The sequence below is a fragment of the Mobula hypostoma genome, chromosome 5, assembly GCF_963921235.1.
Source record: "Mobula hypostoma chromosome 5, sMobHyp1.1, whole genome shotgun sequence".
Taxonomy (NCBI): Eukaryota; Metazoa; Chordata; class Chondrichthyes; order Myliobatiformes; family Myliobatidae; genus Mobula; species Mobula hypostoma.
The window spans coordinates 161,800,134-161,818,380 of NC_086101.1; the positions used below are offsets into that span (position 1 = coordinate 161,800,134).

An 18,247-nucleotide genomic window follows, 5' to 3' on the forward strand; every position below is an offset into this window, starting at 1 on the left:
GGAAAGTTGAACTTGAAGGCAGATACAGGGTTAATGGCAGGCTTCCTGGCAGTGTGGAGGAACAGAGGGATCTTGGGTACACACCTGTAGATCCCTCAAAGTTGCAAAGCAAATTGGTAAGGATGTTTAAGGTGCATAGTGTTGGATGATTGATTTCAAGAGTCACGAGATAATGTTGCAGCTCCATAAAAACTTGATTAAACCGAACTTGGAATATTGTGTTCAGCTCCGGTTGCCTCGTTATAGGAAGGATGTGAAAGCTTTGGAGAGAATACAGAGGAGAATTACCATTTTAAGGTTATTGGAGGGAAGTATAGGGAGAAAATCAGAAGGGCTTTTTAAAAAATAGAATGATAGGGGCATGGAATGCCCGACCAAGGAGATCCCTCTTTTTCTGGCTTCCGATGGCCAGCCATTTCAATTCTACTTCAGATTCTCATTCAGGCTCGTTAGTCTATGGCTTCTTCTACTGCCCCTTTGGAGGAGTAACAGCTTATATTCTCTCTGGGTAGCCTCCAACCTGATGGTATGAACATCAATTTCTTGAACTTTTTAATTTCCACCCCTCCTCCCTATCCTTCACTATTTCCCATTCCCATAAGATCATAAGATATAGGAGCAGAATTAGGCGTTTCAGGCCATCTAGTTTTCTCCCCCATTTCATCATGGCTGATCACAGATCCCACTCAACCCCATACACCTGCCTTCTCGCCATATCCTTTGATGCCCTGACTGATCAGGAAATGATCAACTTCTGCCTTAAATATACGCATGGACTTGGCCTCCACCGCAGTCTGTGGCAGAGCATTCCACAGACTTACTATTCTCTGGTTAAATATTCCTCCTTACCTATGTTCTAAAGTGTCACCCCCCCAACCCCTCAATTTTAAGGCTATGCCCACTAGTTCTGGATACCCCCACTATAGGGAACATCCTCTCCCATCCACCCCATCTAGTCGTTTCAACATTCAATAAGTTTCAGTGAGATCACCCCGAATTCTTCTAAATTCCAGTGAGTATAGGCCCAAAGCTGCTAAACGCTCCTCATATGTTAACCCCTTCATTCCTGGAATCATCCTCGTGAACCTCCTCTGGACTCTCTTCAATGATAATACAACCTTTATGAGATATGGGGCCCAAAACAGTTGACAATAATCTAAGTGGGGCCTGACTATTGTCTTATAAAGGCTTAGCATTATCTGCTTGCTTTTATACTCTATTCCCCTTAAAATAAATGACAACATTGCATTTGCCTTCTTTACCACAGACTCAACCTGCAAATTAACCTTCTGGGAGACTTACACGAGGACTCCTAAGTCCCTTTGCACCTCTGATGTTTGAAACCTTCTTCCCATTTAGACAATAGGCTTCACTATTGTTCCTTTTAACAAAATGCATCATACAGTTCCCAACACTGTATTCCATCTGCCATTTTGCCCATTTCCAATTTGCCCATGTTCTACTGCAATCACATTGCTGCCTCAGCACTATCCACTCCTCCAACTATCTTCGTATCATCCACAGACTTTGCCACAAAGCCATCAGTTCCATTATCTAAATCACTGACAAACATTGTGAAAAGTAGTGGTCCCAATACTCACCCGAGGAATCCCACTAGTCACTGGCAGCCAACCAAAAAAGACCCCTTTTATTCCCTCTCGCTGTCTCCTGCCTGTCAGCCACTTTTATCCATGCCAGCATCTTTCCTGTAATGCCAAAGGATTTCATCTTTTTAAGCAGCCTCATGTGTAGCACCTTATCAAACACCTTCTGAAAATCTAAATAAGTGACATCCACTGCCTCTTTTGTCCACCCTGCTTATTGCTTCCTCGAAGAACTCTAACAGATTAGTTAGCGAAGATTTCCCTTTACAAAAACCATTCTGACTTTGACTTATTTTATCATTAGTCTCCAAGTACCTCGAAACCTCATCCTTAATAATAGACTCCAACACTTTCCCAATCACTGAGGTTAGGCTAACAGGCCTATAATTTCCCTTCTTTTACCTTCCTCCCTTAAAGAGTGGAGTGACATTTGAAAACTTCCAGTCTTCAAGGACCATGCCAGAATCAACTGATTCTTGAAAGATGATGACCAACACATCTATTATCTCTTCAGTGACCTCTGTCACTTCTCCGTGGATTGTCACCTTGTCATGGTGGAGAAGCTTGTGTGGTCCTGTGATCCCAAGATCAATGCCATCTGGAGCTATGCTCCTGGTAGGGTCACCTATGGCGGTAAGGTCGAGAGTGAGGTCCCTGACAAAGAACAATCCAACCAAGACCTCAACGGTGGAACAGGTGGACAAAGTTACTTCGAACTCAACGGATGTGAAGGCGGATGAAGGCTGCGACAAATCCATCAGCTCCAATCATCGTGGTTTTCATGCCATTGGAATCAGTTAGTTGATTTGTGGAGTATCGTGTGCTTCTTGGAGTGCAACGTCAAGTACACATTAAACAAATACATGCACAGGCATCTTCACTCTGTGGGCCACTTCTTCAGAATGAAGACCATCATCCTCAACCTCGAGGGATAACCACAACCTCTGTCAGGGCTTTGGCAACTAGTTCATCTGACCCAATTGACTTACGCACCTTATGACCTTTGAGTTTGCCTATCTTCCCCCTTTGCAATAGCACTTACTCCTGCTCCCTGACACTCATGGACTCTGGAGCATTACTAGTGTCTTCCACAGTGAAGACAGATGCAAAGTACCCATTAAGTTCATCTGCAATTTCTTTGTCCCCCATTACTGCCTCACCAGCATCATTTTCCAGTGGTCCAATATCAATTCACCTCCCTTTTCTTCTTTATGACTGAAAAAAAACCTTTTGTTATCCTGCTTTATATTATTCGCTAGTCTGCCCCCATAGTTCATCTTTTCTCTTCTTATAGCTTTTATAGTTGCCTTTTGTTGGATTTTAAAAGCTTCCCAATCATCCAACTTCCCACTCACTTTTGCTACCCTGTATGCCCTTTCCTTGGCTTTTATGCAGTCCTTAACTTCCCTTGTCGGCCTTGGTTGCCTACCCTGCCATTTGAGAATTTCTTCATCTGTGGGACATATCTATCTGGCGCTTTGTAAACTACTCATAGAAACTTCAGCCATCTCTGCTCTGCCGTCATCCCCACAAATATCCTCCTCCAATCCACCTGGGCTAGCTCTTCTCACACCTTTGTAATCTCTTTATTCCATTGTGAGACAGGTACAGGAGAGTAATGCCTCTCCCTCTCAAATTGCAACATGAATTCAATATTATGAATACCGTCTCCTGAGGGTTCCTTTACATTAAGCTCCCTAATAAGATCTAGGTTATTACACAACATTCAATTTAAGATAGCCTTTCCCCGAGTAGGCTCAAGCACAAACTGCTTTAAAAAGCCATCTTGCAGGCATTCAGCAAACTCCCTAATCCAACACCAACCTAATTTTCTCAATCCCCTTGCATATTGAAGTCCCCCATTATAATTGTGTCATTACCCTGGATCCTTTTCCAGCTCCCTTTGCAATCTCAACCTGACATCTTAGCTTCTACTTGGAGGCTTATATACGATTCCCTTAATGGTATTTTCACCTTTACAGTTACTTAACTCCACCCACAAAGATTCAACATTCTCTGACCCTGTATCACCTCTTTCAAAAGATATAATTCCATCTCTTACCGACAGAGCCACAACACCAAGCATGCCCTCCTGCCTGTCTTTTCAATACAAAGTATATCCTTTGATGTTAAACTCCCAACTATGGCCTCCTTTCAGCCACGACTCAGTGATGCGCTCAATGTCATATGAGTTCATCCATCTTATTTCAAATGCTATGCTCATTTAAATACAATACCTGCAGTTCTGCATTCTTTGCCCTTTTAAATTTTGCCTCTGTGGTACAATATAACTGTTTGCTCTGTCTGCATTTGTACCCAATCATTAGTGTGTCCTTCCTTACATTCATATTACACCCATCATCTACTTGTAAATCTGCTGGCTCATCCTCAGCTCTATCATACTGATTCCCATCCCCCTGCCATATTAATTTAAACCACTCCGAATAGCTCTCGTAAATCTGCCCGCAAGAATATTGGTCCTCCTCAGATTCAAGTGCAACTCATCCTTTTTGTACAGGTCCCATCTACCCCAGCATAGGTCCCAATAATCCAGAAATCTGAATCCCTGCCCCCTCCTATCCTCACTGGCGCTTGGCACAGGCAGCAATCCCGAGATTACTACCCTTGAGGTCCTGCTTCTCGGCTTCCTTCCTAACTCCCCAATTCTTTCTCCCTAATTTAGGAACTCCCTGACTTCCCAGATTTTTTTTTAGGACCGCCTCCTTTTTTCTTCTTTTGTCATTGGTCCAGTTCAGAAATATCTCAGACCCTGGCACCTGGGAGGCAAACTGCCATCCGTGTTTCCTTTTCGCATCCACAGAATCACCCATCTGCCCCCCTTATAACTGCTACCATCCTATTCAGTTCCCTACCCTGAGCCACAATGCCAGAGGTGTCCCCCAGGTAGGTCATTTCGACCCCTCACCAGTACTCAAAATGGAGCAATTATAGTTGAGGGGGATAGCCACAAAGGTACTCTCCACTATCTGGCATTCTCCCTTCCCTCTCCTGACAGTCACCCATTTATCAGTCTCCTGTAACCTTGGGGTGACTGCCTCCCTGTAGCTCCTGTCTAGCACTGCATCACTTTCCCTAACATGGTCTCTAAAGAGCTGCAACTCGATGCACTTAGTATAGATGTGGCTGGGAGTCTCCTGGAAGTCCCACATGTGACACCCAGAACAAAATGCAAACACCAGGAAATCTGCAGATGCTGGAAATTCAAGCAACACACATAAAAAATGCTGGTGAACGCAGCAGGCCAGGCAGCATCTACAGGAAGAGGTACAGTTGACGTTTCGGGCCGAGACCCTTCATCAGGACTAACTGAAAGAGATAGTAAGAGATTTGAAAGTGGGAGGGGGAGGGGGAGGGGGAGATTTGAAAGTGGGAGGGGGAGGGGGAGATCCGAAATGATAGGAGAAGACAGGAAGGGGAGGGATGGAGCCAAGAGCTGGAGGCCTATGGAGGAAGAAGGAGAGGAGCCTAGAGGACAGCAAAGAGTTATAGTGAGAGGGACTGAGGGAGAAAACAAAAGAGAGAAAAAATAAATAAGGGATGGGGTATGAACAGGGGTGGGGTGGGGCATTAACAGAAGTTAGAGAAGTCAATGTTCATACCATCAGGTTGGAGGCTACCCAGACAGAATACAAGGTGTTGTTCCTCCAACCTGAGTGTGGCTTCATCTTTGCAGTAGAGGAGGCCGTGGATAGACATGTCAGAATGGGAATGGGATGTGGAATTAAAATGTGTGGCCACTGGGAGATCCTGCTTTCTCTGGCGGACAGAGCGTAGGTGTTCAGTAAAATGGTCTCCCAGCCTGCATCAGGTCTCGCCAATATATAGAAGACTCTTTTACCTACTACCTTGTACTTTTTCCTTCCTTTCTCCCATCTTCTTACTCTTACTTCTCATCTTTTTTATCCCAAGACCTGAAGAGGAGCCTAGGACCGAATCATCATCTGTTTACTCTTTTCCATAGATGCTACCTGGCCTGTTCTTCCAGCATTTTGTGTGTGTTGCCCTATTTTCCCATGTTCTTTAAATCTTTCCAACTCATGTTTTGGCTTCAAAAATAACAGTACAACATCAGCCGTCCTCCAACCCTCTGGAACTTAACTTGTTGCTAAAGCTAATGCAAATATCTCTGCAAGAGTTTCTGCAGTTTCTTCCCTAGTTTTCCCACGAAGCCTGAGGATGCACTCAGTCAGGCACTGGGGGTTTATTTACCCAGATCTGCAGAGGGGATAAGGCAATGCAGTTGAGCAAAAGGGGAAGGTGATGGCTGAAAACAGAGATGGAACGTGAAGGGGGAAATGACTGGAGGAGCATGGAGAAAGAGTGGGAAGGAGTGGGAATTATGATGCTGAAATAATTATTGCCTGGGGTTCCGGCTTTCATTTTGCCCATGGCAGGAGAGGACAAGTATCAAAGGTTTTCAATGCTATAATGGCTAGGAATTTCTATAATTAGTTGTTTTCCACTATGTTGTTTTCAAGTTTTCAGACAGAAACATTGTGGGAGGAGAGAGGACCATAGGAACATCAAGTTCATAAGTTGTGCTTTATAAAATACCAATCAATGCATCAACAGATAATTGTACTGTTGCTCTGTTGATTGTTTTGCCTGAAGAAATTTTACTGTATGTGTATTTTTGTACAAATCAGAACTGTCTCTTAAAATTGAAATATAAGGTGATTTAACCTAAATTGTCAAATATGGACAGGCGTAACAAGCTTTGCAAAGCCCTGGAGGTTTCTTTGAAACAGAATGTGTTATTCAACTTAAGCTTTTTGAAACAATAAAAAAAAATTTGAAATCTGATATAAAAACTCAGATCAGAGAAAAATTATTCAGAAAGAAATATTGGCTGGAGTCCCACAGGGAGAAGAACTGATCCTCCTTGGTGACTTTAAGAAGGTTGTAAAGGATGCAAGTCTTTTGAACGCTCTGGAAAGTGGAATCCTCACAAAGTTCTTGGAACATGAACTTGACGTTACTAACACCACCGCCCCCCCCCCCCCCCACCAAGTAGAAAGACAAATGCAAGATCTCATGGCAACAGCCTTGATTTAAAGATATAAACAGAAGAGATGCTGCAGATTCTGGAAGTATTGAGCAACACTCACAAAATGCCAGAGGAACTCAGTATGTCAGGCAGCATTTATGGAGGGAAATATAAGATTGATGTTTCCATCCGAGACTCTATCAGGACTGATAAAGAAGGGGGCAGAAGACAGAATATGGTGGTGTGGTGGGGAAGGGGGAGGGGCAAGAGTTCAAGCTGGTAGGTGATATGTGAAACAAGGCAAAGAGGAAGGTGGGTTTGTGGTGGGGGAGGGGAAATAAACAGGCTGGAAAGTGATTGGTGGAGGTGGTAAAGGGCTGAAGGAATCTGAGAGCACAATGAAACATGGAAGAAAAGGAAGAAGGAAGAGCACTTGAGGGAGGTAATGGGCAGGGAAAGAGAAATAGAAGGGGTAAGATGGGATCCAGAATGGGGGAAGGAAGAAGAGAGAAGGGGAAGAATTTAGAGAAATCTGTTTCTGCCATCAGGTTGGAGGCTACTCTACTCTAACCTGAGTGTGGCCTCATTGGCCTTAGAGGAGGTCATAGGCTGACATATTGATTGGAAGGGAACACTAGCAGGGATGATGACAGAGCAGCAATGGCTGAAATTTCTGAGAGCAATTTGGAATGTGCAGGATAGATTCACCCACAGTAGTAGTATTTTAAAGGAAGTGTCAAGCAACCATGGCTGACAAGGGAAGTCAAAGACAGCATAAAAGTTAAAAACAAAAAGGGCAAACATAGCAAAAATTAGTGGGAATCTGGAGAATTGAGACACTTAAATATCAACAGAAGGTAGCTAAAAATGTGAAAAGATGAAATATGAAGGTAATCTAGCTAATAATATAAAAGAAGATACAAAGATTTTTCAGATTTATAAAGAGTAAATGAGGCAAGAGTGGACATCAGATCACTGGAAAATGACACTGCACAGGTGGTGAAGATGACAAATGCAATGTTCATGTTCATTTCAAGAGAACTAGAATATAAAAGCAAGGATGATATGCTGAGGCTTTATAAGGCAACAGTCAGTCTGCACTTGAGTGTTTAGAGCAGGTTTGGCCCCTTATCCAAGAAAGGGGAAAAGCTGGCATTGGAAAGGGTCCAGAGGAAGTTCAGAATGATCCTGGAAATGAACAGGTTAACATATGAGGAACACTTGATAGCTCTGGGTTTGTACTTGTCGGAGTTTAGAAGAATGAAGGGGAAGTCTAGAACTGGAGGGCACAGCCTCCACTACAGAAGGATACCCCTTTACAACAGAGACTAGGAGAAATTTCTTTGGCCAGAGGATGGTGAATCTGTGGAATTCATTGCCACAGACAGCTGTAGAGGCCAGGTCATTGAGTATATTTAAAGTGGAGCTGTTAGGTTATTTGTTACTAAGATGCTATAGGTTACAGGGAGAAGGCAGGAGGATGGGGTTGAAAGGGATAATAAATCAGCTAAGATGGAGCAGACTTGAAGGGCCACATGGTCTAATTCTGGTCCTATGTCTTGTAGGCAAGGGAAATCCAATTGAAATGGGTGGCCACAGGGAAATCCTGCCTCTTATAGCAGATGGAAGAAAGGCAGTCGATGTACAGGTTCCGCAATCTGTATTGGGTTTCACCTATTGAAGGATTTTGCACTATGAGCACGGGATATAGTAGATGACCCAGAAAGACTCACAGGTAAAGTGTTGCCTCACCTGGAAGGACTGTATGGGACCCTGAACAGTGGTGAGAAAAGTGGTGTAGGGGCAGGTATAGCCCTGTTTCACTTGCAGGGATAAATGCCAGGAGGGAGATCACACTCCCACAGTGGCCTCTTTATTTCTGTACGAGGTAACTCAGAAAATATTCTGCTGGTGTGAACACAACAGACCAAATAGCTTAGGTATCATGGTACACACTGTTACGGGCATATATCACCATCAGAGCTCATGGCTGTCAATGGTGGAATTTATTAATCATTAAGCTGAAGAGTGAACCATAGTTTTTTTTTTGTCAAAACACAACTCAGATTATATTTCCAGCTACATTTTCTGAATTTTTCTACAAGCACCAGCCACTAAAAATGCTGGCATTTTATTAAAGAGACAAAACATCCATAAATATAAAAATTCAGTCAAAAGCTAAATCCTGTCCTTAACAGCAAATTAGAGATGCTGTATTCAGATAATTACACGGTTTTATTGAAGACAGATCTTTTAAAAAGATGCATTGCAATTACAAAACATATCGCCTATACTACTGGTGACTTGCTCTGCAGAATTACTGCAGCCAATCGCCTGATGTTACATCAGATCTCACCACTTCAACCCTAGGCTTTTTTAACAAGGAAGCATTCAGCAGAAGTGACTGCACTGCAGACAACAGAACTTCACATTTTACTTAACACAGTGATCACACTATTAATAACACCATTTAAAAGGCTCAATACAGGAAAATAATTATTTCTCATACATAATTTGTATTTTCTGCTGATAACTTCAGTGATATGTAGAGTATTTCCAGTACTGCAGTGGATTTAACTATTAACTTTTCAGTTTAGGACACCGAACAGTAGAGAGAACTCAGCCTATAATGTTGTGCTGAAACAATTAAATTACCATAGTAATCATATGGCCAACTAACCTCTTCTGCCTAAACAATACCCATATTCTTCCATTCCCTTCATATTCAATGTGCCCATCTAAATATCTCCAATGTATCTGCCTCTACCAGGCAGTGCATTCCAGGCACCTACTGCTGTGTGTGTAAAAAAAAATTGCCCCTCACTTCCTTTGAACTTCTCCTCGCTCATCTTAAATGCATGCTGTCTGGTATTAGACATTTCAACCCTGAGAAAAAGATAGTCTGTCTACTCTATGTCTCTCAACCTTATAAATCTGTTAGATCTTCCCTCAGCCCCTGCCGCTCCACAGAAAACAACCCAAGTTTGTCCAACCTCTTGTTATAGCACGTCCTCTGATCCAGCTAACACCCTGGTAAACTTCTTGACCCTCTCCAAGCCCTCAACATCCTTCCTATAACAGGGTCACCAGAACTGTATGCAATACTCCAGATGCAGCCTAACTAGTGTTTTATAAAGCTGCAACATAAATTACTGTTTTTGAATTCAATGCCTTGATTAATAAAGGCAAGTATGCCATGTGCCTTCTTAACCACTCTAGCAACCTGTGTAGCCACTTTAAGGGAGCAATGAACCTGGACCCCAAGATCCCCCATTCATCAACACCGTTAAGTGCCTTGCTCTTAACAGAGTACTGTCTCTTTAAATTTGATTTGCCAAGGTGCAGCACTTCACATTTGGCTAAGTTAAACTCCATCTACTATTTTTCCATCCATATCTGCAACTGAACTATATTTCACTGTATTTTTTTGTCAGTCTTCTATGCTATCCACAGCACTACCAATCTTCATATCATCTACAAAATTACTAACACACTGACATACATTTTCATCCAGGTCATTTATATACACAAAGAGATCCCAGTACAGATCCCTGCAGAACACCACTAATTACAGACCTCCAGTTAAAATAGTCTCTTTAACCACTACACCGTCTTCTATGGGAAAGCTAGTTCTGAATCCAAACAGCCAATTCACTACAGACCCCTGCATCTTCTGAATGAGACTCCCATGAGGGACCCTGTCAAACACCTTACTAATGTCCATGTAGACAACACCCACAGCACTTCCATCACTCTCATCAAAAAAAATTCAATCAAGTTAATAAGACAACTTGCCCTGCACAAAGCCATGCTGGCTCTCCTTAATTAGGTCATTTCTTTCCAAATGCTCATCAATCCTATCCCTATGAATTCTCTGCAGTAACTTCCCTACCACTGATCTGATACTCTCAGGACTGGAGTTTCCAGGATAATCCTTGGTTCCTTTCATGAATACCGGAACATTAGCTACTCGCCAATCCTTTGGGACTTCCCCTTTTGCTAGAGAGGGCACAAAGATATTGGTCAAGGCCCCAGCAAAATCTTCACTTGCCTCTCTCAATAAGCTGGGTTACATCCCACCAAGGCCTGAGGAATTATTCCCCTTAATGCTCTTTAAGAGACCTTACGCAACCTCCTCTTTTACCTCAATATGCCCTAGAATATCAATATGCTCCACCCCAAGCTCTTCACGTTCTTCTGCTTGGTAAGTACTGATGTAAAACACCCATTCAGAAACTCACCCATATCCTCTGCATCCAAGCAAATGTTCCCCCCACCCCCTTTTATCCTTGAGTGATCCAACCTCTTCCCCTTTTCTACTTATGTTATTAGCATTAATGTGCACCATAGCCTCTGGCTGCTTACCCTCCCCCTTGGGAATATTGTCGCCACTGAGACGTCTTTGACCCTAGAACCAGGGAGGCAACACACCATCCTGGTGTCACTTTCTCAACCCCAGATCCTCCCGTCCATTCCTCCATCACTATTGCTCTGACTTTACCCTTCGCTGATGAGCCTCAGAGCTGGCCAGAGTGCCAGTGGCCTGGCTGCTGCTGTGCCTTGCTAGGTCATCCCCTCACCCCCACCCCCCCAGCAGTATCCAAAGGGGTATACTTGCTGCTGAGGGGAATGCCACACACGAGCCCTGCAATGACCGTTTACTCCCCTAATTGTCACCTCAGAAAAAAATTAATCTACAACGTGTTTAGCCTCCTTCACATCCACCTCTTCTCACTGAAGCTGTTGGGTTTAATATGCTCCATTATGTATCACCCTTCCTATTGTAAATGGTGTCACCAGATCACTGCTACAAGACATGCAAGAGTCAAGTAAAGATTCTCCTGCCACTCATCTCTTAATATTATCCTGTAGGGTGCCAGAGAATATAAATCAGGGTGAGAGGGAACTCCACCCCCGCCTCTTGTTTCCAAGAATGGGACCAGTACAGTGGGTACTTCAAGACACTGGAAAGATATCAAAGTTGTGTCTGCATGATCATCCATATTCACTGGGTGAAGAACTAATATGCCACCATCTTCACCCAGGCCAAGATCTCCAGCAATGGGGTCTGTGTTATTCCCAGTTATTTACTCTGAACAGGTCTCTTTTTGCTTGTTTCCCAAAAAATGATATTCTATTCTGACAACACGCTGGAGGAACTCAGCAGGTCAGGCAGCATCCGTGGAAACGATTAGCTGTCCGAACTGCTGAGTTCCTCCAGCGTGTTGTGAGTGTTGCTTTGGCCCCAGCATCTGCAGATTATTTTGTGTTTACTCTATTCTGAGCTCTTATCACTGGAAGAGATACAGATTTGACTTGTAGACAGAACTGAGGATATAGTCATGAAGAAGAAGAAAGCCCTTAACTCCGAGTGGAGTCATCGGGACGCTGTCATGACGGTGTTTCTTTCAAAACAGGCTTTCTTATTTTGACGAGGCCGAGTTGCTAGCTTGACATTCAACCCAGCACGGATGGAAAGTGTGCAAGGGATCCGGCTGGATTCGAACTCGGGAGCCTTCGCTCCGAAGTCGGCGCTGATGCCACTACACCACCAGCTGGCCAAGGATATAGTCATATCACCTCATAAAACATCGCAAAACACCAAATGAAATCTCCAGTCCACAAATAGAAGATGAGGTTGTAACTGAGAACCTTGAATTTGTGGTTGGGAACATGTTGAATCCTACATAAGCTGAAGAAGTGGACAACCTTAAACTAAGGTCATACAATTCTTACCCACCTGTAGATTTCACACTGGTCTCACCTTCCACAAATCCAGAGTGGTAACAAGACATCTTTGATGCAAATAGACCCCCTGAGGTGATGGCAATGAATTGATGGGAGCCGTATTGCTGTTTTGCACAGAAATTTCAGTGAAATTACCAGTGTTTGTTAGCATCATTTCACTAGGTCATTTCACTAAGCACTATCCATACTATAAACCACGTTGTGGGTGGCCTTGCTGCCTCACTGCACTATACTCATGGAGTCAGCTCTAGGCGGCAATTATTTGTTGGCCACTGAATACAAATAAGCCTAAAGGGATACTGGGAATAATACTGGTGGAACTCAGCAGTTCCAGCAGCATCTGTGGACGGAAATGCAGCATTTTTGGGTTGAGACCTTTCATGTATCATTCCAGATGATGTCTCAATCCGTAATATTGATTTTATTTCCCTCCAGCACTGAGCAACTGCAATCTCTTCCCCCTATATTTCAGAGTACTTCAAGTTCATGGAAAGCACTTGCAATACCTTTTGATGCCTTAATTGCTACAGACTCTCAATATCCAATAATAATTTTGTCTTTGCCTATGAAGAAGCATTAAAGAAAACAGCAAAACACTGAATATAATTAAAGCTCTGTGACAATTTTACCAATAAAGTAGGACATTTTAACAGAACACACAGTCAAGATCTTCTATAATATTTTAATACTTCTCACTTTTTTTAAATACTGGATTTTAATTTGTAATAACATGGAGGAACTAAACTTTATAAACTGATCTTTACACATTGCTGATTGAAAAAACTTTTACAGTTCAGTATCACAGACATTAACCAGTGTTTTATTGTACACAAAGCTAAATCAGGATATAAAGCTTTCATAAAAACAAATCTCTCTCAGCACGTTCTACACACAATATATTTTGAAATAGAAGTCCATATTTTAACCTGCAAATGAGCTGTTTTACATTCCAAAGTTTCAATACTTTACAACTGTCTCTTTAGTGTAATCACTTTATACCAGAATTTCAAAATTATATCACACTTAGTGCAAATGCGACTAACAATATCAAGTTCTATACACGTAAACTTCCCAATTTATTAAAAGTTAGCTTAAATCAATCAAGTTGCAGGTTTTCAACCTGCCACCTGTTGTTAAAGTTCCACTGATAAGTTAGTCAGGTATATAACTGTTTTCATTTGGGATGTTCAATCAAAATGTACTCTTGCCCGAACCCTAAGTTCCCAAGAAAACCTATGAAAAAAACTGTATTGAATGCATGTGATTCTAATGCGCGACTGAAATTAACAGTGGTTTTATCTACATCAGGTTCTGCAACCTGTTACACTTTGTCTACTTTAAATCCAGTGTATGGTTCATTTGTGCAATTGACATCAATGCCCATATTTCTAGTTTAAAAAATAGGTGAAATGAATTTTGTAAGAAAGATGGGCCAAATGTTTACAAAGGGTACTCTCATCAGCAGTGACCAGTTTATTTAACTCAACAACACTAATGCTTGAACCATTATTATTTTAAGAGAAGTTCCAGAGCTAGCTAGTGTAAGGACATTTTCCAAAATGTAAACCCCATTATTTGAAATAAACATTTTAAATTAATACTATGCAACAACTTATCTCCCAGCGTTACCATTATTATTCAGGTCTATTGTTTAGGTTACAGTATGTGATTCTGCAATGCTCAACTTCAGTTATTGTAGTCCACCCAATGAAAACACCTTTGGGTGGAATAGGGAGAGGAAAAACAGCTCTGAGAGCATTTGACAATGTTGGCCATTGAACATGTACTACATGGCACCACTATACTTCCAATCACAGTTATTTCATACACAATTTGGAATATTAACTTGGCATAAGATTGTGTAGGGTAGTTATTCCAGGTCAAAAGAACAATTACGCTGGTTTGAAAATCATGCGATCAATTTGTACATGCAAAAAAAAAACCAATGAGCTAGCAGCTTGGTAGAGTGCCCATGGTATGGGATGGAAAAAGCTGGCACGAAGGGCTCTGTGTAGTCGCACCTAAATTATTATTAGTATTGAGTGAAGTGCCTTCATTTTTTCAATAAGCAGAATATATTTTGCCAGCTAAAATAGAATTGGAATAAGCAAGAGTCCAAAGTACCCTTTATAGTATGTTGCTCCTGATTAACAAGAGCTACAAGTTCACTCAATGGCAAAATGAACCATATCTGGAAATCTATTTCATTTGTACACTAGCAAGAGATTGATTTATTTTGTCTAGTTGACAGAATCATCTGTATTTAGTTAAGCAAACATCTCCTCTTGTTGATTTATAGCTATTTACATGATTATTTAATACATGGAGATTATAAATGTCCGCTGAATGATGGAACTGATCAGCAAGTTGCTACAAACACTTGGATTGCCTTTAGTCAAAGCCTGGAAGTTCAGGCTCAATTAAATAAAATGTTCTAGATCAATTCTCAATACATAGTACCCATCATGGAATAGACTGCTTTCAGAATCTATTAGGACAGTCTATTGACTAAATAACCAATCCTCAAATTTAGGCACTTTCACAATTATAGCTCTTTGTTTTGGATACGATGTACTGAGTAATATGCTGCAAAAATAAAGCCCTGTATGCTGATCACAAACAACAGTTGTTCACCATACAAAAGTTTGTTGTAGATTTAAACTTTAGATGTTATATAAAAAAAAAGCCAAGTTGCAAAATAGGAGAGAAATATTATAGGTGCATGACTCAAGACCAAATATTTCTATATTCCAGCAATGAGAACCAAAAGCTGCATGCAGTTGCAAACATATCAAGTACAGCTTTGAAATCAAGTGGAAGGGAAAAAAGGTCTCACTGCATAGAATTTCCAGGGAACCAAAATTCTTCAGACACATCAATTGCAAATAGCTATAACATTTGAAGAGCATGTCTGGCCATCTTTGAAATACAGCTGGCTGGATCTGCCGATCAGATAATTAATTCAATTCAGAAATGATTTTGCACAATAGCATTACTGAACAGCAAGATGTACATTTTTTGTAATGGGTGCATTAAATATTTATGCATCGGGCTTTGTCTATCAACTATATTTAGCCAGCGTACTTTACTCACAAAAATACATCCTTCTTGCACCAAATATTGATTAAAACAGTCACTCCTTCTTTAACGATATGCCTTCACTGGTAATAACCAGAACATTAATCTATTTCAAAATGGAAAAAATCCTGTTTGACATGTTTCAAGTACTGGTACCCTTTCAGCCCATACCATCATCTTAAAGAATTCAGAACTTTCAATTACAACACAAAAATATTTGTAACAAATATACAAACTAAAAAATGTAGTAGAAAGTTGTAAACAAAACAGAAATAAAGCTTTTCAAAATCTCCATCAAAACTACTTGTTCTTCATAGGAGACAGTAAGAAAGAAGGGGCAAATGCCAGAGGTCAAAGGACAAAGTCAGCCCTGAACCTGTTTTACAGAGATTAGTCTCAAAGGGGGAAAAACAGGACACTGGTGTTAGAAATGACCAATAAGAGAATGTGATGAGGTCAGTGATTATAGTGTGCTGATTAATCACACATGAGTAAGACTTAAAGAAAATACATCCCACTGTAGACCCCAAAGATGGTTAACATTTGTAAATTTAAGAACACAAATTAGGCTGTTTGCTGCAAAAAGAAAGTTGAAACTTTGGCCATGATTATGCAGGCCTACATTAACAAGCATGCTATTCTTTTTAAACAATTAAAGCCATCAACCTATTGTTTTCGATCCAAAGTATGATTGCTTCTGTAAAAAAAAACGCTGGGTCAAATTGTAAACGGCTGTATGAGCAGTACATAGAAATGAATTACACACTGAAGTACCAAAATGCAACAGAGCACAGACAGTGTTGAACAGTCAGCCACAAATGCAATGTAGCAGCCGATAGCAGCTGGGTGCAGGCTGAGAACTGGGACTGGCCTTGCGTTAGAAATCCATCGTGCCAGTTTGGAGTCACGCAATCCCCGAGCGTCAGAGATACCTTCGTGACTATTTGTTGATCATCATGGTTGGAACAGCAGCACATCCATGGTGAATGCTAAAGAAAGAAGACAGCACATTTGCATTTTAAGACAGTTTCATAAGGACCACATTTAGACACCAATGTACATGAACAAGCGATGCAAATAAGGTATTTTTCCTGCAACATTTTGAAATTTATTACAAGAATGCTCCTCTAATTATTCTCTGCAACGTAGCTCAAGGTAGCCTGTAAAGAGAGTATCAATACTACCTGAAATGTTAACTCCATTGCCTGGTGCAGATGCGACCTGATCTGATGAGTACTTCCAACAATTTGTTTTAGTATCAATACATGTTTGCTGTTGCACATAACAATTAGAATTATTCTGATTTTTTTTCCCTGAGCAAACAGAGACAATATTTCATTTCCCTTTCTATACAAAGCAATTGGACCTCCTGACAATGTATCTCTTCAGCTATATTTACGTAATGTGATTAGGACTGTATCCATGGTGTTACAAATGGCTAGTACCGAAACTAGTGTTCAGCACAAATTTTACTTCTTGACTACAAGGCTGAGAGCCTCGAATTTGTGTATTGACAATATATTATACTTACATCAGCACTACAATAAAATCTTAAGAGGAGAGGTTGAAGCAGTAATTTACTTTTCCCTCTTGGAAGTTTGACCATATGGGATTATTCACAATTCATGGAGAAGCAACAGGCAGCAAGAACTATTTTTAATCTTAAGACGTAGAGAGTTTCTGTTAGTACCTGAAATAATCCAATCACCCCAACAATCACACAAGCAATATCAATTTCAAATTTCAAAACTCAAACAGCTATCAAGATATCAAAGTATTTGCCTTCAAATGCACACAATACATCCAGAAAACACTAGGCATCAGTTTTAATGACTCTTCTATAAAAATAAAGGGTTAATACTATTTTGTACCTTGGAGACTAGAAAAGAATGTCTTTGCCTGAAGTCTTCTCCTGCACATATGATGTGAAACGTTTGAGGAATTTGGGATATTCACGTTTTGCAACAGCCCGAAGTACTGAAGCTGGGGCCCATCCTCCAGGGTTTACTAAGAACAGAAATTATATTTTGAACCCTTGCAGCAGGACAAGTGAGAAGTTTTCTCTGACATCACATTATTCAATTACATTTACTGGGGAAACAGACATTAAAATACTGTTCGTGAGCAAACTTTGGAAAATGACTCGAACTTCACAGCATCCTTGGTCAAGTAGCAAGGTACTCTTAGACACTGAGTGACTGCCATTAATCTCATTGTTAATTCAGAGCAGCATTCGCTTCCCTGTATCTTGATGGTGTAGTTCTGCTAACTATGAACGATTAAGACTCTGAATTGTGATTGTGCCACTTGTGACAACGGTTTGGTAGCGCCCTAACTCCAATAGCTGCCAATTCTCGGGCTCATTAGAAAACTCTATAGTTTCCCAAGTGCAGCACTATAAATTAATTCTGCTGCTGGGTGGAAGCTCTGGACAGCTCATGTCCCCATATGCGCTCCATAATGACTGAACACAGTAACACTTTGTTGCACCAACAGGTTAGAAAATTGGGTATTGCACCAACTGATTAGAAAATTGCGAAGAGTCACTCTGTTACTTAAGAAAACAAGCAGATGACAAAAAAACCTAGCTTCGGCCCTGGAAAATTGTGGAAATTTATCAAGGATAATAAGTGCTAATTAAAAAGTGTCGACTTAAGCAATGCATATTACATCAAAATAAATCTAGTTAAATTGCATGGAAAATGCCACTAATATAATAAAGAGAGAAATGTTCATGATTGTTGATGTTTACTTTTATGGAGAACATTTGATAAGGTTTTGCCAATGAGTTAGAAGGAAAGTAGTAATA

The 18,247-nt window shown here is 41.0% G+C and overlaps 1 protein-coding gene across 6 annotated transcripts in view; it reads right to left on the bottom strand.

Moving 5' to 3' along the window:
* Nucleotides 1-16,140: 16,140 nt before the first annotated feature.
* The window catches only part of LOC134347117 (ceramide transfer protein), a 139,021-nt gene continuing 136,914 nt past the window's right edge, over nt 16,141-18,247 (bottom strand). For all 6 annotated transcript variants that reach the window (XM_063049275.1, XM_063049276.1, XM_063049273.1 and 3 more), the window contains 2 exons: nt 17,310-17,445; nt 16,141-16,427 (listed from right to left, as the gene is read on the bottom strand). In XM_063049275.1, the coding sequence (XP_062905345.1) occupies nt 17,318-17,445 (128 nt within the window). In that variant the 3' untranslated portion in view covers nt 16,141-16,427; nt 17,310-17,317. The remainder of the gene's footprint in view (nt 16,428-17,309; nt 17,446-18,247) is intronic.